A 21680-nucleotide genomic window follows, 5' to 3' on the forward strand; every position below is an offset into this window, starting at 1 on the left:
AGGGCTGGAGCACCTCTCCTACGAGGACAGGCTGAGGGAGTTGGGATTGTTCAGCCTGGAGAAGAGAAGGCTGTGGGGAGACCTTATTGAGGCCTTCCAGGACTTAAAGGGGGCCTACAGGAAAGATGGGGAGAATCTTTTTAGCAAGGCCTGTTGTGACAGGACAAGGAGTAATGGTTTTAAACTAAAGGAGGATAGATTTAGACTGGATATAAGGAAGAAGTTTTTTACAATGAGAGTAGTGAAGCACTGGAACAGGCTGCCCAGAGAGGTAGTGGAGGCCCCATCCCTGGCAACATTCGAGGTCAGGTTGGATGGGGCTCTGAGCAACCTGATCTAGTTAAAGCTGTCCCTGCTCACTGCAGCAGGGTTGAGCTGGATGATCTCTAAAGGTCTTTTCCAACCCAAAGCATTCTATGATTCTGTGATCAGGCAGGACGGGAGAGAAGTAGGTCTGTAAGCCTTTTGTTCATCTTCTTTCTCCAGATACTAGTTAACAGCGCACCTGGGAGCAAAAGGATTAAATAAAAATACTTTTTCAAACAGCTGCCTTGCAGAAAGAAGGCTGCTACTAAGGTATTTAGGCAATGCTAGTATCACTTCAAGGACAAAATTAGGGACAAGGTTAGTAGGGCACGCCAGCATTACAGTCAGCAGGGCAAAAGACACCTTTTCCCCTAAGTTGTCACGTTGCTCTTGGTCAAACCAATAGCAACAAATAAGAAAGGCCTATTCTTCACACAAGGCTTGCATTGGTTTAACTAAAGTCAGTTTTGAAGTCAAGTCAGTCCAGCAGGTATGAAATCCCAAGTGAATGCACTTAACTTAGTGCACAGACATCAATTTAGCTCATCTGAGTTACTGAAGTAGGCTAAATCAATACAAGGCACTTGTAAATGTATTTAAGAGAACATTCATGTGGAGTTTATTTCAATTTAACAAGCTGTGTTAAGGAGCAATTTTAGTTAAACCCAAGTAAGGTTTCTTTGTTGGCTATCCTTAAACCCTAGATTATGACACTAATTACCCGCATAAGAAAGCAGAGAGGAAAGCAACCCTTGGATCTCCAAGCAGGCTACCCTGAGTCTCTGCATCAGATCCCACAGAAGATGGATGTAAAACCAGCCATCAGAACCTCATATCATAAGCCTCCCACTGCTGTGTCAGCAAAACCACCGTCACGCAATGCCAAAGCACATAAACACCAGTCACGTGCTAATGCCAAGAGAGACAGAGATGCCTTCCAGTAACCTCTGAGATGCTGCAAACAGCACAGCTTCCATCTTCGAGGCTACACCTGTGCCGAGTCAGAAGCAACAAGGGAACCGTCTCATGCTGCTCATGGAAAGACCTCAGACTTGGTTTGGCTACCAACAACAGACAGGCACAAAAGAGTTTTGAAATGGCCCTGTAAGGCATAGGCAAACAACCCTCTACCTGGCTGCAAGCTGGTGCTTGCCAGGAGACGCAACCCTGACCAGAACTGCCTCTGCAGCCACACAGCTGTCAGTGTGCCACGTAGCACGCAAACTCGCCATCCCAGCTGAAAATGGGAAGGAAGCTGTGACTCCATTTGCCCAGCTCCCTCCCCGCCTCCACAAATTCGTGTCTGGTCATCGAGAAGGTTGTAAAAGGATTGCGTATGCTATAATGCTTATCTGAACTCAATGAGACTGAAGGTAGTCCCTTCCAGCCCTCCTTTCCTCAGTGACAGGGCATTATTTCCATGTCCCATAGTTTCTTTCCTAGGACTGGCACAGTAAGGTAACCTGTCCCAACCTGCCTCTATACAGACAAACTTTATCTCTTCCCAGAAACACCCAAAGAAAAATAACATGGAGGGCAGCTGTCTCCAGAGAAGGATGGAAGAAAGAAGATTTATTAAATCGGGATGTTGGAGGACGTATGCCCAGGAAGCAGGTGCCCCACTTGGCCCTCCTGTTGCAACAAGCAAGCAAGCAAGCAATAATCTGCCCCACTCAAATACTGTGGGATGGAAAGTCCCCTGAGCAGAGAAGCACGCAGGCAGTACTGCCACTTCTTCCTCAGAAGCAAAGCAGTAAGGTTGGATAGGCCCACTGACAAAACAGTGATTGCAATTATATGTTTTTTCTATTTATACCAGAGGCTAAATTAACAGATTAATGTTTACTTCCAGCCGCTGCTACCAGCCTGAAGGGGAAATGGAGCAGAATGAGGTCAGCAGAGGTCATAGCTCATTCAACCCATCAGTACAGTCAAATTTGCTCAGCAGAGCCTTGATTACTTTTCCAAACTTCAAGGCTGGTTTGTGGTAATAAATTTTTTTAGAAAGGAGGAATAAAAGGCTAAAACTAAGGCCATGTTAAGATATTAATAAATCTCTCAACTAGCGAAACTATTATCTTTATTTGGGAAGCTGAATGCTTCTGAATATTAAATCAAAACCACTCAGCTCTGAACATCTAAGTCTTGCTCCTGCTTGAAATGGGGGCTGTAGTGAGATTTACTGAGCTCGTGCAGGGCTAACCGTACAGCCCATGGGATTAAGCCATTACGCAGTCACAGCCATTAAAATATCCCTCTCAGCTCTTCTTCTGACACACACAGAGGAGGATGCTGCCCTTGCAACCTCACCCTACGCATATTTTAGCTTGGTGCCTCCTTTTAAGACATGAAGTCTCGCTTAAAGATCAGCACTCTCTGAAGCAGAAGAGCCTCTGAGTCCAGCCATTGCTGAAGCGTTTCACGACTGTCATCTTCACCTGACAGCAGCACTACAGGGCACACCTGGAACTGGCCTGTATCAGCACTTAAGCGTGACTGCCGGAAGCACGGCTACCACAAGTAATAGTTAACTGAGCAGGAGCGAAGAAAACCACAGCCATGCGGTCACAACAGCATCATTTCAGAACTCCTACACACCCTGTGTAGGCAAAGGAAAAAAAAAAAGGAGACTCAAGTTCTGATCCACCCAGTTCATCTTGTACTTGGAGCATTTCAGAACAATAATCCCTTCCACCTTTGATCGCCTTTGCCGCTTCCCAGACACAGCCTCCAAGGGGGAGCTCGGGCAGCCGTGCTGACAGCCCAAGCCGTCAGCACTAGTCCAAGCTGGCTGGCTGCACCTGTGTGTTACTGTGAGCAAACACCAGCCAGGGGCAACTATCAGTAGTGGGTCTTTGACATCTAACTGAAGACTAGCATACATCTCCTGCTAAAGAAATAAATAATCAGTGCTTTGGTCTGTAAAAAGAGCCAGCAGTGTGATTCCTTCTCGAGGGGGGATGGGGGTGGAATTAGGGAGCAGTAGTATCACCATCTCAGAACAAAATGCGATTCCTGCTCATTCCTGGTGAGGTTGGCAGAAAGCACCAACGCTATGGATACGCCAGACTTTGGATGTCCTGCCAGTGCTGGTCGATGTCCGACTCACCCAGAACATAGCTTGTAACTATCAATTCAACATGAGGGAAAATCTTTTATCAACCTTCGTGGACTTCTTACACACCCTTTTCTTACACAGCCTAGGACACATTCAGCTGTGTCCACCCCAGCTTCCCCATCAACCACATATGGGACAGGGAGCTTTGCCTTTATCCTCCCTGGATTTGTCTTACCCTTTTCTGCATTACAACTTTTTTATTACTATTAATGTCTGCCCCTCTTCTACATTACATTTTTTATTGGTGTTTGCAACAGTGTGCTCAGGATAATGGATCTTTAACTGGCTGAGGCTTGTAAAGAATTCAAGTATTACGGGAAGATAATCATTACTATTTCATGGAAATGAAACTCAGTTTAACTCCACCAGAGATGACAAACCCATCTCCTGGGCTACATATCCACTTTGCTTCTTATACAATGCTAATAAAGAGTAATTTCAGTAGGACCTGGACTGGGCCCTCAAGCCAGGGAATGAACTCAGTCATGACCTAGAGCTCGCTGCAAAGCTTGCCACTAATTCAGGTGCACTTATTTTACATTGCTTTGGCTTAAAAAAAAGGAACCAGCATGCTTTTATAAAAGAAATTATAGCAACAGTAAACCAAGGGCACCACTCCAAGACACAATGTGCTCCTGCATGTAATTCTCCACTCCAGAACCAGAGACATACTGGGAGCCCATCATATCACTTAAAAATTAGCAGAGATGCACAAAACTAAGGGCTATGCATCCAGTGTAACCTCAGAAGTGATTGCTGCCTGCTCCAGGCACATCCACAGTAGTCTGAAGCTAGTATATTGGGTTAAGTTCAAACATGGCAGCAAGCAGCTCCTGAAAAAAGACAATTTGCCCTGCCAAGAAGCAGGTAGCTCATGTCAAACCATGTTGACAGACTGCACCACAACCGGCAGCTGAGCTGATTCATTTACAACTTGCGCTGTATATCTATGTTCCATTGGACACACTCTTGCAACAAAGGAAGTATCTTATGACTGACATTGGGATGAAGTATGAGCAGAAAACAACTTTCCAACCCTTTTTACGGTTTTTTAAAACCTTTCTTTTCCTAGACCAGGTAAACGAGCCAAGACTAGATACTTCAGTGAGCTGAAATCCAATGGAAAAGAAAAATCAGTCTAAACCATAATCAGTTATTATTGTTCAATTAACACAAATTATTTTCATTTGTTTGATTGAAAATGTGAGTTAATTTATAGAAGGTAGCATGAAAGGCTGTTAAATATCATAAGCCATACATTTTCATTTTTAAATGAAAGATGGTGCCTGACAATTTCAGCACTATTCCCTTTGTTTTTTAAACTACACCTTTCTCACAGAAAGCTTCCCTGTCAGACATTTTTCAATTTTAAAAAGTTCTCAAAAAATCTGCTACTAGCTCTAACTGAAGTCTGTATACAGGAGATTGGAGCAGATGAGCTTCTTTCACCCTGTGCAGTAGTCTTGGCAAGAACATCTTGAACCTCTCCACATAAACTCAGCCTCCCCATCCTGCCTTGAGGTAGCCATGCCCCAGAGCTGTTTTTGAAGCCGACTGAGTCAACAGTTGCTACACTGTGATGGAACCAGCTCCCAGAGTTTTCACAGCCTTTAGCATCAATCTGAATGCATGCCCAGCTGACCAGTTAAAGAACACCACCACAATCTCCTCTCTCCAGCACGGTAGACAGAGACATCTTTGATGGTGCCCTTCCTTCTGTGCCCCCGCATCAGGAGTACCCGTGGTTTCAAACCCAAAGCATGTGGCTATGCTATTTCTGACGGACAGAAGCAGCAGCCAGCTCCTGGGGGAACTCCAGTGTCAGCACAGCATTTGTACGATGACTGGATGGATGGATGTGCTCTTGCTTCTCAACGTTAAAGAAATGAAAGCACATTTATGAAAGTTTCACCAAGGGGGCAAAAAAAAAGAAGAAAAAAAGGCAAGGCAAAGAGGTTTCAGAGAAGACAGCCCCTTGAGCGATTTCCAAACATCAAAGAAAAAGGCCTCCAGCGTGTTCTCCTCATCTGATACCTTTGTTCCCCCACTCCACACCTGCAGGCACGTTCCTAGCAATGCACAAAAGGCTCCTACGGCCCACAGACAGCTCTGCATCCACACACATTACCTGCTTCCTGCTCCGATTACCTCACGCTGTCACTTCAGACCAACCAAAATTCATTTTATATGGAAAGCAGCTCTTGCGAAACTAGATGGGACGATCAGGGAGTCTCAAGTCCCAGAGAACTCCAGCAGTTCTGTATCAGATGCGCTCCTGTGCAGCCTGTCTGCTCCTTCATCTGTAATGCAGTTACAGTTCAGGTGAGTGCTTCTGCTCTGCCATTAGATTGTGGGGCACATACTTGGGTGTTTCCCACTTCCTTACCTCTGTTCACACGGTGATTTCTCTTCGTCTACAGGTCTGCATTTCTATTGTTATGTTCCCCTCAAGGTTACCTTGTTCTGCCCATCTCTGTGTTTGCCTCAGCAGCTTTGCAGAGATGCAGGGCAAGTGGCTGCGTGTTTCAATGTTTACAAAGCACACTCACAATCACAGCATGCCCAGCTGCCTAGAACTGCTGCCCTTGAACGCATCCCTGTCATCACATCCACTCCTGTGGGGCAGGGCATGGGTAGCAAATGAGGCAGGCCAGAAAGGGTCTCTGGAGACAACTGTAATAGTCAGTCCCTTTTACCTCCCTGTCGTGGTTTAGCCCCAGCCAGCAACTAAGCACCATGCAGCCGCTCGCTCACTCCCCCTACCCCAATGGGATGGGGGAGAGAATCGGAGGAGTAAGAGTGAGAAACACTCCTGGGTTGAGATAAGAACAGTTTAATAATTGCAATAAAGTAAAATAGTAATGATAACAATATAGTATGATAATAACAATAATAATATGCAAAGCAAGTGATGCACAATGCAATTGCTCACCACCCGCCGACCGATACCCAGACAGCTCCCGAGCAGCGGTCGCCGCTCCCCGGCCAACTCCCCCCAGTTTATATACTGAGCATGATGTCATGTGGTATGGAATAGCCCTTTGGTCAGTTTGGATCAACTCTTCTGGCTGTGTCCCCTCCCAGTTTCTTGTGTACCTGGCAGAGCATGGGAAGCTGAAAAGTCCTTGACTAGCATAAGCAGTACTCAGCTACAACTAAAAACATCAGCATGTTAACATTCTTCTCCTACTAAATCCAAAACACAGCACTATGCCTGCTACTAGGAAGAAAATTAACTCTATCCCAGCCGAAACCAGGACACTCCCCCAGTCATGTAAGGAAAGCACCTGACGGTAAACTCCTTGTTCCCCATCAGGAAGTGCACCTATCTGTGTGCAAACTCAGAAGCAGTGCTCATGTGGGTAAGCCAACAAGTTTTCCTCACCCTGGAAACTGCAGGCAGGACCTGTCAGCATAGCACTGCAGATGGGTTCAATCTGTTGGAACTTCTTCTTTCATAGATTAACACACAACGCATCCTCATAACAGCAGCATTTCCCTTTCACATGCCAACGTACAAAGCTTGTGTGATCAAACTCATTTTCAGATAAACTCTTAATGAACTACTGCTCAGTCCTGATCCCGCACTGCTGCACATCTCGAGTCTGCCACAGACCTACTCACATTAAAACGACCCCATGTTGGTTTTGACAAGATTAGTCCCAGCGCTGTCCAGGCTGAGACTTGCGACGCTGCAAGAAACAGGTTTGTGTGCAGGCAAGGAACAAGCAGCCTGGGATGGAGCTGGCCAAGCAGAAGGTGGGAGCACTTGCCTCTGTCAGCCTGCAGGCAGTGAAGGCCACGTGACAGTCTTACTCCTGGGCTGAGTGTCTGGGAGGGCTTCTCTGCCTCCTCTGTCTGCAAGGGCTTCCCTGGAGCTAGATGCCGTAAATAAAAACAGGTTTTGGTTCACTGCCTTTCCAGTCCCTCCATATAGAGCTTCTAGGGAATTTCCCTAAGCAGCAAGTGACATGAAGATGAACAGACCTGAAAATATCCTAGGAACACAAATTATTTCCACCGTGTAAACCTAGGGGTCTGATCCAATCTTCTCTGACCTCAGTGGGCCTTTTTTGTGTGCAATGAATGGTTTCCTAAACCCCAAATCCTTATTCATATAGGTTGGCAAGAAAAGCTAGAAAAGGGAGCTCACTCTTGGATTTGGGTTTAAATCCAGGTCTGTAAGCATACACTGCGTTGTAGACGTATACCGCCTTGTAGACGTATGCTGCAAAGCCACTGAAATGCCTTTGCTGAGCTTTGCTGATCTTTAAGTAAAGGCACTAAACTTGACACCTGATCCCCAGAGTTTCATGCCATTTTGAGCCCTAGACGTCAGCAGCCCCACACTGCTGGAGGCTGGTCCCTCTGCCCCACCAGTGGCTCACAGCTCACATGCCTGTTGCAGGCGGACAGAGAGAGCCCACCACCCTGCGGCAACTGAACTATCTTGCTCTGTAACCTGCCTTTTGCTAGGGAGTGCTGATAGGTTACATTCCCCATGTAACACAAGACTTTAATTATTTTACAAAAGTGCCAAATTCCTTGTCAGCTGTACCCTGTCAGAAGGAAATAAGAAAATCAATGAATTCAGAAGACTGTAGAGAGAAAGAGGGGAAAAAAAAGAAAAAGGAAAAAAAAACACACTGGAATTAATGCTTCTTTCATTCATCTGAACTGAGGAAGATATACTACTGGAGTAGCAAGGATTTTAACTTCTAAAATACCTAGTCAAGAACAGAACTTGGCCTGGGCTGTAGAGTGCAACCCAGCTCTTTCTTGCCTTTCCAAGCAGGTGGGCAGCTGGGATATATTTTTTCAGCAGTGCTGTAACTATAAACTGTACAATTTCTTCCCAACTGTAATGCTAACTGCATTTTCCTTAAGTTACATTATAGCTCAACACAGATCTGTCTGCCAAAGTTGGATTTGAAATGCCACCCATTCCTGACCCACGTGATTGAAATGGAGGGATTACTCTGTTCAGATGTTTAACTCCCTGTAAAGCATGTGGCCAGAGAAATCCTTGTGCTGCTAAAGCTCTCAAGTCACTGAAGTCAGACAAAGCTACTCCATTACTAGAAGGCTTCAGTATTACTGGATTTATCTTGATTGCCCATATTTCTAAAAAGCTAAAGGGTGTTTCACACCTCCAGAACACGGAGTATTTCTTACTTCATAATTGAAAAATGCACAGATAGAGAGAACTACCACAGAGAGGTGAAAAGGAGAAACTGCCAAGACAAAGAGAATGAATGGCATTATTATTTTACATGGCATTATCAGGTGACAATGGCAGCATACCTGGATGTATTTTATAATTACATTTAAACTAACATTTGTCAGTGTTAAAAGTTGAATTCCACATCACACCAGATCCTCTCTGAGTAGCATTTTCATATGAAACTCTCAAAATTAGTCTAATTAAAGTAGGCAAGGATTATTGGCTCTGTCGTAGAAGTGGTGACTCACAACAGAAAGCAGCAGAGGCGTAGGTTACCACAGGGCTAGGAATTCCTTTGTCTGCTCTAGACCCCAGTCCTTCTTCCCAGTCCGCTACCCTTCTTTACCCAGCAGCCATGTAATTCAGACCCTGAAAGCCCAGGACAACGTGTTTCTGTTTGCAGAGACCATAGTTAGACAGGACAGATCTGCTGTGTCCACCTTGCCAGGTTACTTAGCCCAAGCACAGGACCCGAGCGGTGTGGGGTGTCGTGGTTTAGCCCCAGCCAGCAACTAAGCACCATGCAGCCGCTCACTCACTCCCCCTACCCCGATGGGATGGGGGAGAGAATTGGAGGAGTAAGAGTGAGAAACACTCCTGGGTTGAGATAAGAACAGTTTAATAATTGAAATAAAGTAAAATAGTAATGATAATAATAACAATATAGTATGATGATAATAATAATAATATACAAAGCAAGTGATGCACAATGCAATTGCTCACCACCCGCCGACCGATACCCAGACAGCTCCCAAGCAGCAATTGCTGCTCCCTGGCCAACCTCCCCCCAGTTTATATGCTAAGCATGACGTCATATGGTATGGAATAGCCCTTTGGTCAGTTTGGATCAACTCTTCTGGCTGTGCCCCCTCTCAGTTTCTTGTGTACCTGGCAGAGCATGGGAAGCTGAAAAGTCCTTGACTAGCATAAGCAGTACTTAGCAACAACTAAAACATCAGTGTGTTATCAACATTCTTCTCCTACTAAATCCAAAACACAGCACTATGGCTGCTACTAGGAAGAAAATTAACTCTATCCCAGCCAAAACCAGGACAGGGGTTAACAATATTTCTCAAGCTAGCTAGGCTCGATGCTAGCTCAAGGATCCCTGTTCAGAGCTGCGCTGCAAGGTGTAGACATGCCTTGAGTCAGCTATCATTAGCGGGTATTAATCCTGACAGAGCACCCTGAACACAACATCCTTAAAAGGGCTTAAGTGGGAGTTAGGCACTAGTTAACTTATAAATTAAAGCATGAATTAAATTATCCACTGAAGAAAGTAAAGGGCAATTTAAATTTAAGTTCATTATGAAGCCAAAGCAAGTAAGCCAATTTACACCAGCTGAGGATTTGGCCTAGTTTCTCCTCCCCATGATTTTAAGACCTGTTTTGTTTCAGGAGAAACTTTGCAGCGTGAAGTTATCCTACTGCATGACACTAGAGACTCACGTCAGTCTGCATACTACTTTCAATAAACTGGTTTAGACCATTTACAATCCACTATATGCATTTCATAGTTTACGGGAAAATATTGGGGGGCAAGGCAAAACCAGCAAACAACTTTCTTTGGCATTTCCAGTTAAAAACATTTACCAATATATCATTATTATGATAAGCTTTTTGTTTAATTCCTTGCCATAATCATTCCAACAAGGTTGCACATTTCTAACACTAGAGACAGAACTGAAAAGAGTAAAGTGCTTTGAAATAATGAAAACTGAGCATAAATTGTTGATCAACAGGTTGCAAAGAAGCACAGGCATTAGTTATACCATTTAGCATGACAAAAGCATATCCAAATCCTTCAACGAGACTGCAAAATTCTAGCCTTACTGAAATCTAAAAAACAATGTCCCACCCTTGTTACTGAACATAATAAACTCATGAGTATAAATCTCATGCGGCTCAAAATCAGTATTTATTTCTGGCCATATACAATATACCTATTTGCCTTGATAACACCTGTGAGCAATTTTCTGCTAGCTGGAAGCAGTTGCTCTTCAGCCTGCAAGTCCCTTATCTGGGATTCCTCGGGGCCACATCTGCAGCCATAAGCTGAGGAGTGCCTGGAAGCGTTCCCAAGCACTGATGCCAACTGGCAGGGAGCAGCCTGAATCTGTGCTAGTAACTGCCTCCGTGCTCAGCACAGGGTGGCTGCGTACCGACTGCCAGCAGAGATCGGTCTCCGGACTCTCCTGGCTGTCAAATCACACCTACGATGTCTGAGGAGAGCAGTAGCTGGAATGGGGCAATTTTTTTCCCAGGAAATAGTCTAACAGTGTCCTGGGGGAGAGGAGACACGTGGTAGCAGGCACACTTGCATTGATGAGCATGGGGGCAGCCACAAGCCTTGGCCCTTCTTTCCACAGGGGTGAGGTGAGCAAGGGGAACCCAGGGCAGGTCCTGCACCATGCCCCCGGGATCTGTGCCACCACACAGAAGAGCCCTCCTTCCCCGAGGGAAGCACAGCCGTGCTCGAGGTGTTCCTCCCTTTTCTCCTACCCACTGGCTGGTCAGCAAAGATCTGCTGGGATACAAATGCCTCCGTGGTCCATGCAGCTCTGAGGATACAGGGAAAGGAGCACTCCTGGGCAGTCACAGAGCCACTGCAGCTTCTTCTACAGGGCAGGTAACTCCTGCAGCAGCCCTGCACACAGAGGGTACCAAACGGATTTTTTAAATGAATTCCTCATTCCTCCATGTATCCTAGCAACACCTCTCAGAGGTTAGACATGTGTTGCCTTGCCCACCTGTTGCATAGGAAGCCTGAGGCAAGTTACATATCGCTTTCTTCCCAGCTTGCCCCACCAGTATGAAGCTGCAGCGATTAAGGAATATGCCACAATCAGCATACCGCAATCTCATCTACTCAGACCGGGTGTCACACAGGAATCTCTGAACACCATGAACTCAGCAGTGGCTTGTGCAGTGTGCGTGTAGTCCTAGGAAAGGTCCTGCTGACACAGGCTGAGGGCTTTGTGATCAAGGCAACAAAAAGGGGGTGGCCTTAATCCCTGCCGCAAAAAATGCTTCACGTGCAGTCATACAGCGCTGAAGGAGTTCAGGCCCCAAGCAAGTATCTAAATAAGATTTCCAAAACCACTGTATGTCCAAAATGTGCACAGTGAAGAAAACTAAAGAAAATTCAACTCCTGCCATGCCCCGCCCTCCAACCTGATCAAGCTGCAATATAATCATAGCAAATGAGCAGTCCTTGTTAAAAAAAACCCGAAGAAACTAATTGAAAAACAACCTTTTTCATAAGAGATATCATTCTTTTTCTCTGTCCTCTAAAGCACCCATTAGCATTTTCTATTTTTTTTGGGGGGGGGGGGGGATAAAATGAAAATGTTACAGAAATGATCATATAGAACTTCAAAATTTTGTTTTATAGAACAACTAAAATAAATTTAATCAAAACCTAAAAAAATAAAACCTATTACAAAAATCTGTAGAAGGGGAAACTTAAAATGGATCACATCCTACACCCATTGAAGATGGTCCTTTCCCTATGATTTTCCTGCCCATCAAATTAGCTTTCCTTTCTTTGGCTATCGCTGACCAAATCCTTTCAGCTACAATATGCATTTGTCATGTGAACCTCAGTTATCTTAATTTATCATGTATCTACATTCCTGCAAAACAAGCAGCTAAGAAATTACATATTTTGCTGCTTTTTTGGTTACTAAACTAATCACTGCTAAGTCCATTTTATTCTAATATATTAAAGGAACTCAATGGCACACGCAGGGGAGCCTGCGTCCCCAAGGCCAATAAGGGAGATGAGGTTATCACTGCTCAGTCAAAGATACATCATTTGCTGTAGATCTCTATTATTCATCTTCACTCAGAGGAAAATATGGGATACTTCATAAGTGATTTTGGCACTTGTGAGTTATCCCTCTTTCCCCACTCATGAAGATAAATGCCATAATGAAACGCAGCCATCAGGTATTCTCTATATTTGGAGTACTCAAAGTGTGAACAATGATCATGCCCTTTCATTGCGTAAGTTCAGGTTGACTGCCTAGCTACATGGGGAAGACAGGAATGATTTGCACTAGCTCACAGGCAATGAATGGAAGAAGGTGGCATACCTGCTCCCTCAGTAATCGGTTATTCTGCTAATCTCAGGCTGAATAATAGGTTCGGTACGTCAAACCTTCCTTTTAACTTTAAGGCTACTTGGCAGCTGAAGCTGCAAGCTGAGTCCAGCTGAGATGGCAGCAGCCACTTCATTAGTTCAAAGTCTGTTTGGTTTTGACACTTTTGTAGAACCATTGACTAAGGTTTTATAACAAGTGAGAAAAGAATTCTTACAGGTAAGATTTTTTGCAACTGTCACAGGAATTTTGGGACGTGGTCCTGGCCTGTGCTACACAAAAAACCCCTCCCTTTCGGGTTGACAGACATGATGATTGACAACTGGATCATGTTTTCTGTGTGAGATAAAACTTACTGCCTTCATAGCTGGTTTTGGGGGGGGTTTTTAATAGCGTAAGGGAAGAAATTCAAGCGTTTAAAGTTACATTTAAATATGAAAACCTGGTAGACATATCTGACAATAAAAACACAGCTGTTAACAACACACTGAAAATAATGCAGTGGTACTGCAAAGGAGGCTGAAACCCTGTCTCTGGTTAATTCTGAGGATAATCAGCAGGTAAAAGCAGCTTCCTCATTTATTTAACACAGGGAATAGTGTTTGTATTTGTCTATTGTGCAGTACTGGGCAGAAATACCCTCAGGATCCCATCATCCAGACACTGCACAAATAAGAACAGAACTTCCCAAACTTCTGTAAAAAAGGCATAAGCCCTGGAAAGACAGTTTTTCACATGCAAGGCAAGAGATATGTTTATAATTTACTCAAGTGGAAGAGATGCACCATTCAAAGTCAATCTCTTGAAACCTGCAGTGGACTAGAAGCTTGAAGGATGTAAGCTCACAGTGGCTGCTTCATCTTAAATTTAATAACAAATCACTGGTTCTTTCTGACGTAAATATGGAGCAGTTGGTAGACACAGGATTGGTTCAGACACAGCCGACCTATCGCAGCCTTGCAACATCATCGACTCCCACATCCACCATTTATTTTTATGCAGCTACTAATGCTAAGGATGTGTTAGGAAAATAAACTAAGTATTAATATGCTCCAGGGAGAGCATTTGCAACAAGAAGCAGGTTGTGGGTTAAAATAGCCAGGTGCATCTTAAACAGTATACAAAATGGTCAAAGAACAGCTGCTGAAGAGACTCATGAGGCCCTGGCACATGCTATCTAGAGCTCATGTTCAGCACCAAGCAGCTATTTTAAGTGGTCAGTGGAGACAAGCTAGTGTTATTAAGGCACTTCCAAGAGACAACAATACATTTTGAGCCAAATAATCCCATCAGAGGGCTTTGTAAATGCCTAAATCAGATGAAGTGGCTGTGATAATCTCATGTTAGGAAAGTTTCAGAGGCTGAGCTAAGGCAGGTTTTCTCAGGACACTTGAAAAGAAAGTCAAGCTATTTGCTGGGCAGTTTTGGTGTTGTACCTATCACGTTAAAGCGGCTTCCAGAGAGAATCTCTGGAGTCAGATGATCTGCCTATTGGCACAGGGCAGCTGGTTCAAAAAGAAAATCTTGAGCCAGAGTGTACAAGATAAGTTTTTTTTTTTTTACCTTACTGAGCAGCAAAGCCATGGCTAAATAAGCACTGAAAATACAACCCTCACTTCCTGGCAGAACAGCCGCCTCAGACTCAAGAGGAAAGGGTTCCATTCCTCTTCTGGCCTTGGCCTCACCTCACCTCTGTCTCAGTTTCACCCAGCCTAATGTCTTTTATAAAGCGCTTTGAGACCCACAGACAAGAAAAAGTACATGAAGAAACAGATAATACTATTATTACCCGATCCTACGGCTCTGTATTATGTGAAGGCATAGACAGTCACAATGAACACCCTAAATCAGAAAGATGGGAAGAAATGTGGGAACAGAAGAGGAGGAAATTGGATTATGACAGTGATAGAAGAGTAGTAGATGGTAGGAATTCAGAGACCTTGGGAAGCATCAGCATGATGGTCTCTGTAAAGAAAATTGTTAAAAATATGACCAGAAGAAAGAGCCTGATCAGAAAGAGTCAGCCAAAACTGTTTTATTTTGTAAAATACTTCAAGTCTCCTTTTCCCTTCTGCTTTTGAAAGCTTAGCTGTATGGCATGGCGAGGCTTGAACAACAGGGAACTGCAAGTGCTTGTGTGCCACTCTGAATACTGTGACACAAAAAAAGGAGAGAGTGAAGGGTGCCTAAATACATTTCAGAAGGCTCCCACCTCTCTGTACTCAGGTTCAAACTCTACATCCAGCTCAGGTCAGTGATTTTCAGTCAGCATTTAGCCACTAGGCAAAATAAGGCCATTTCACAATCACCAAAACTTAGGGTAGAAATGATCATAGCTGATGAGGAACCAGGTATAAATAAAATACTTCCAGTGAACTCCCTAGAAAGAGTTTGCCACTGCCTGCACTTTATTAAGTTACAGTCCAGTGATATTTAGCCAGTTTTTAATCTTCCAAACCACTGACTGTAGATCCTTAGCTGGGAGAAATGAAATGTTGATCTACCCCACATCGTGATCCAGCCCCGAATTTACAGATTAACATAAAACCATGGATTTGGCTCACATTTTTGTCTCAAGAAAATAAGGGCTTTTCTCACTATATGTAATACACCGTTTTTGCTTAGAAAAGGGAGTTCTAAAATTAAATACACCAAAGATACAGTCTCCCCCTCCCACCCCCTTCCTCTCCCCCACCCCTCCAGTGCAGCAGCAATGGTGATACAGACAGCAGCAAGAGCAGAGGCAGAGAGGATGCTAAAGCTAAGCTAACTTAGCAGAAAATATGTAACACCTAAAGCAACATACATGCATAACCAAGGATCACAAGGAAACCAACAGGCTCATGTTCTTGAAACTAAGAAAAAAGTTCATTTACTCTTTCAGCAACTATTTTTGTTTTGAATACACTCTTGGCATGAATTCCATACACAGCCTTTGATCAGCACTGAGAAAAGTACAGTTGTGAACCAAAAAAGGAATGAAATTAAGCCTCTCAATGTACAACTGCCAGCCTCTTGTGGTACCTCTGTTATTTGCAGAATGCAAGTGACTGAGGGCACTGGGGCAAATATTCAACAAGCTAATTTTTTTTCTTGAGACTAATCCATCACATTTGCAAGTTTCACTTACCCGTCAAGTTCTTCAAGCCAAGTTCCCTGAGTCCAAAGTTACCATCCTTTCTGTAGTTAAGAAATATGGCCAAAGCATATCGCTCTTCATAGAGTTTGGTCCCACGAACAATGCGCAGGTTCTCCAATGGCAGGTATTCAAACTGATTCAAAGCCACCAAAACATAGCCTGTGACTTCTCGGATAGACTGAAAGACAAAAATTAAACAAAGACATTAGAAATGGTCCATTTTTAATTGTTCTGAATTTCTCATACAGTGGATGCTTTACTATGAGATGCTAGTACCCAAGGGGGAAAAAAAACCAAAACAACCAAACAAATTTGGAAAACAAATTCTGTTTCAATTTATTGATTTTAACCACATTTCTGTTTCAATTTAACCGAGTTTATTAGAGATACTGGTTGGAAAACTAGAAAATAGATAGACATTCTTTTCAGCAGAAATTTACAGTAAGTATTAAAGATGCAGGAAAGGATGACTTTGTACAACTCAAAGCAGAGAGCAGGTCAAAGGCCTCGACATGAGCAGAATCCACTGGGGCAATGCCACAGTGCACGTAAGATTGCCTGCCTGCAATTAACCCTTTGTTGTACAGGATATTCCATGGTAAAACTGAAAGGACACAGCATGGGGTGAGAGACATCTCTAGAAGTGCTCACAATCGAACAGGAATGAATAGTAGAAATGGGGGGGCAGGTTTGGAAGAGTAAATAAAGACAATGCGTATATGTATTAACACCCACTTTTGTACTTCTAAATGAAGTCAATCACTGAACATTTGCAAAGATTCAAGTGCTGGAACCATGCATGCTATATATTCCAAACTTTGACTAAAAACGGGATGAAAACCTGTAGCAAAATGAGTGCTGCATCTTTGAGTTGGCTGAAATCTTTCTTTGCTTTAGACTCAATAACCCTCCTGCTCGTACTCAGGAATTGATTGCCTGGGTTGTAAACGGGAAAAAAAAAAAACAAACCCAATAACTAGAAACAGTTTTTCAAAGTCCAAAAGATTAACAAAACTCAGATGTTTTTAGAAAGAAAAAAAGATTTTAAAGTATGCTTTTTTGGAAAAAAAAAGTTCATTCTAAGCAATTTAAATAAATGGCCTAGCAACCTGCAAATGCCTTCGAAAAGTGTCATTTTGACACTTGCATAGAGCCCCACCATCCTCAGCAGGACTTCGCACAGGCCGAGGGATGCGGCTGCCCAAAGCTGCTCCCAGAAACAGGACCTCCATGTTGGAAAGGGTGTCTCAAATACAGTTTTCAAATCTCAATTAATTCCATGCCCGCAACAGCCTGAAACCACTGTATACACATATATTTATGTGTGTTTGTATATTTAATGGACAGAAATTGATATAACTACTTATGGGCTTAAGTGGATGCATGCACTTTTTTCTTCCCTTTGGCAAAGTCAATACCTTAAACAATACACAGAAAGAAAAATTCTGCTTAGAGTAACGTGCACAGACTATAACTAACATGATGTGGACTCCAGTCAATATTGTAATAAAAACAAACAGGCAAACAATAGCAGGCATCGACGTAAATGTGTTGTGTATGTATCATTAATAAAGAAAGGGAACATGGATTTGCAGCACAAAGGACAGGCTTTTGCTTTGCTGGTTCAACGTTGTTGCCACGATTTCATACGTAAGTGTGCAAGAACCTTTTAGTTACATTTATAAAAGTTCGTAAGACTATTAACAAGCATGGCAGTATACATAAGGAAGGATTTATATGCCACAAACTCTACGCACTAGCTGTCCTTCTAAAGTCAAATGTCTGTACTCAGCTGAAGCTGCTGAAAAAGCTCTGGAGCTATTTCAAGACTTGCTTGGCATCTAAACAGAGCACAGTGTCATTACAGGACTTCGATGAGAACCCAGTGAGTTGAGCTAGGTTGAGAAGTACGGTTCAGTAGCTCAATATTAAATGTAGAGCTGCATTATACCCTGGGACACTGATTCCATTATAATCAGAAGCTTTCCAGCACTTTCATGATAGCTCTTTGCTTTCAGACATTTCAGCTTAGCCAGTTTGGTCAGGAATTTGTTTTTCATCATACCCAAAATTTCTTTACACTGGCTTTTTTAGCCTCTCTTCACAACTTAGGAAAAATTAAAATTATACTAATGGCTTCAATTCTCTACTGATATTCTAGGGACACTGTGATTGCTCTAATTAATTTAAAGGGATGTTTAACTTGGAATTGAGTTGAAAAAAATTAAAAGCAGTTCCAAAACTGCATCTGACCAAGTCCTCTCTGCCAATTTTTGTCACTTATAACCATGTTTTCTATTTTTAGGGTATGTCTTGTTTACCGCCTTCCAGCGAGTCCACCTGAAAGAGCCCTATTTCAGCATGGCACTGAAATTAAACACACACACACACACTCTCACCAGTAAATCTTCATTCGTAAATTTAAAAAAAAAAAAAAAAAAAAAAAAAAAAAGGAGGAGAGAAGGGCAAAGTTTTGTTGTTGGTAATTGTGAACTGCCACCCCTAACAGAGAATCCTTGGTACTTTTTGTTTGGTTTATCCAACTGAAAAGACAAAATATGGCAACTATTTTTACAAGAGCTAGAGTGTCTCTTCCAGTTCCAAGGCTTCCATCAGCACTGCAACACCTTTTTATTTGCTGGAGAAACTGCCATGTTAATCCTTGCAAAACTAAATGATGAAAATAAACCAAAGGGTTTCTAATTTACTAGAATATAGCAACCTTACTGACCAAATCTAGTGGTCCGTTATATTAATTTGGGGGATTATTTTATTTTTTTTATTCAAATCTGAATGAAAAAGGCAGAGCAATAACATGTTTTGCAGGATGGTGTGTTGTCTGACTGGTCCAGCTTGAAAAAACATACCGGGAGTGCAGCAGGCAGCTCAGGTTTTGGCCACTGCTGGCTGACACTGTCACTTTGCCAGTCACTGCTAGTTTTGATGCGATTCTTTCTGAAAATGGACACCTGCCCACTTGGAGCTCACTCCAAGCCCTGTTGGAGTCACTACAAAGATGCCAGCTTCCACACAGACTCACAAATCCTCATGCCAGACGGGATCAGCCAGCCTGATCCTCTGCAACTCATGCCAAGGTTAGGCATAGTTTGAACCTCCCATCCTCCGTATACAACACTGAATGCTTTCCTGTTCAGGTATCATGAACTCAGGTATAAACTCAGATATCCTAATGCTCTATTTTAGCTGTTTTGCTTCAGCTTTAATCTGTGTCCCACCTAGAAGGTGGAGTGGCTCACAGCAGTGGTAGATCGAGTGTCACCTCCTAGTTTGATTCTCCTGCTAGGTAGGGCTGGAGGTCCTTGCAAAAATGAATTTCCCATGAGTCAGTCCCTCAGGAAAGAAAAAGGGAGACAAGGACACAAATAACTGCATTTCAGTTCCCATGACCTACCACTAGAATGGAAAGACACAGATTAATCACCACCAGACATGAAGCTGAAAGTTTCTGACAGGGAAAACTAAATGAACTCTGGCAACCTCCAGTCTTGCTTGCTGACCATTTTGATTTTGCGGGACTCCCCCCGCCGCCATCACAGCATTATTTTGACTGGGAATTCCAGGCCAGCATTATCCTGCCTTCCCTTGTCATCTGTCCAGCTCTTGAGACATGACCTGTCATGTAAAGAAGCCGTCGAGTGAGGCAGCGACAGGCTCAGGCTGCCGTAGCACTCCTGCTGCTTCGGTAAACGCATTTTGGCTCCCCAAAGTTGTTTGGGTATGACAGTGGAAATGAGCATATAGATTTGAATGAGGAAAGGGCTAAAACTCCCAAGGTCCCCATCACAAAAGGACAAGGGATGTTATTCATTGCAGCCTCCGAGCAGAAGCCTGGGTGTTTGAAAGCAGATGAGGAGACACCTCTGAGGATTCAAGAGCCAAAGGTGTCTGCTCCTCTGACTGGGCCTGTTAGGCGTCAGATCCTGAAATAAGAAATGGCATACTTCTAGCAGGAAAGAAAATTAGGGGGGAGCCAGGGGGGGAGAAGTATTAATCCTTGACAAATCTAAAGCCTCACGAGCTGCTTTAAAATCAGAACAAGCCACAGCATTCAAGTCTGATCTATTTACCAGAGAAGAGCTCTTCATCTATGTTTTTCAGACAGGAGATGAGTACTTGTGCTCCAAGGCTTGTTGTCCCTAAGGCTCAGCGCTGCCCTGAACCCCAAAAGCAGGCACGGTAGCTTATAAATGAGTCTTCTACTGGCCTCTGCTTTCCCTGACAGAGCCAATTTTTTTTTTTTAAACCTAAAAACCCATTACCCTTTGATGACAACAGACCCAATGAAGGCCGTATGTCCCGAAACTCCTCGTGCCTCGAGGTGCTAACCCGCCCTGGGTGGCTGCTGTGCCTCAGGGGGCTGCCACAACATGGCGGCCGCTGCTCGCCTCAGCCACGGCCGGGCAGCCATTTTGAGGGTGTGAGTGGGTGTGCGCAGGGCGAGCAGGGAAACGGTGTCCCAAAATGACACCAAAACTAAAAGGGTTATTTTCAGAAGTTCTTTTTCAGGTGATGAACTGTAAAAACTGAGCTCTATACAACCCGTTCGCTTAATTACAACTAATATTAGCCAAGTACAGGTAAAGCATCTTAAGCTCCAACAGCAAAGCCAGAATTATCCTGTCAGCTGGGAGTAAAAGGCAAGATTGTTCCTTGCCATCATAAATCGTCCTTTGGCTTGAGTCAAACGAATCTGAGTGAAACGGAGCAAAATAACAGTGAAAATTTCGTCATTCTGCCCAGAACAACAGATCCATGAACAATTAGGGAAACTGATGTTTCTCATAAACACTTCCAAGTCTTCTGAACATCTATCGGGGAAGCTGTCGTGGTTTAGCCCCAGCCAGCAACTAAGCACCACGCAGCCGCTCGCTCACTCCCCCTACCCCGATGGGATGGGGGAGAGAATTGGAGGAGTAAGAGTGAGAAACACTCCTGGGCTGAGATAAGAACAGTTTAATAATTGAAATAAAGTAAAATAGTAATGCTAATAGTAACAGTATAATAATGATAATAATAATAATGATACACGAAGCAAGTGATGCACAATGCAATTGCTCACCACCCGCCGACCGATACCCAGACAGTTCCCGAGCAGCGATCGCTGCTCCCCGGCCAACCCCCCCCAGTTTATATACTGAGCATGACGTCATATGGTATGGAATAGCCCTTTGGTCAGTTTGGATCAACTATTCTGGCTGTGCCCCCTCCCAGTTTCTTGTGCGCCTGGCAGAGCATGGGAAGCTGAAAAAGTCCTTGACTAGTATAAGCAGTACTCAGCAACAACTAAAAACATCAGCCTGTTATCAACATTCTTCTCCTACTAAATCCAAAACACAGCACTATGCCTGCTGTTAGTAAGAAAATTAACTCTATCCCAGCCGAAACCAGGACAGTATCCACCCCTTATTCTATACCATCTACGTCATGCACAGGCCCTCCCCTTTCCAATGTGTTCCAATTAATCACCACCCCTTTCCCTATCTTGATATACACACAGATATCATTCCCTTTGTCTATGGCCCATCCCTCTAAAATGTCCATTGAGTTCATTTAGCCCATGACTTTGGGTTCCATCTGTCATCACAGTCTTTCAGAGCAGAGAGGTGGTGTGCAATGTTGGACTGTTGCATGCTGAAGTCAGTTCTCATTCCAACATGGTTTCATCAAAGTTCATTTTCCTTAGGCTGGGCAATTCTTACTGCAATACCATTGATGTGGCATATAGCAATCATAATATATAGTATTATATACTTAATATTAACCTACTAT

The 21680-nt window shown here is 43.6% G+C and overlaps 1 protein-coding gene across 1 annotated transcript in view; it reads right to left on the minus strand.

Moving 5' to 3' along the window:
- Positions 1-21680, minus strand: part of ERBB4 (erb-b2 receptor tyrosine kinase 4) — a 429738-nt gene that overhangs the window by 309463 nt on the left and 98595 nt on the right. Inside the window, exon 3 of the mRNA XM_075710522.1 lies at positions 15882-16068. Coding sequence (XP_075566637.1) covers positions 15882-16068 — 187 coding nt within the window. The remainder of the gene's footprint in view (positions 1-15881; positions 16069-21680) is intronic.

This window comes from Pelecanus crispus, chromosome 5 (assembly GCF_030463565.1).
Source record: "Pelecanus crispus isolate bPelCri1 chromosome 5, bPelCri1.pri, whole genome shotgun sequence".
Classification (NCBI taxonomy): domain Eukaryota; kingdom Metazoa; phylum Chordata; class Aves; order Pelecaniformes; family Pelecanidae; genus Pelecanus; species Pelecanus crispus.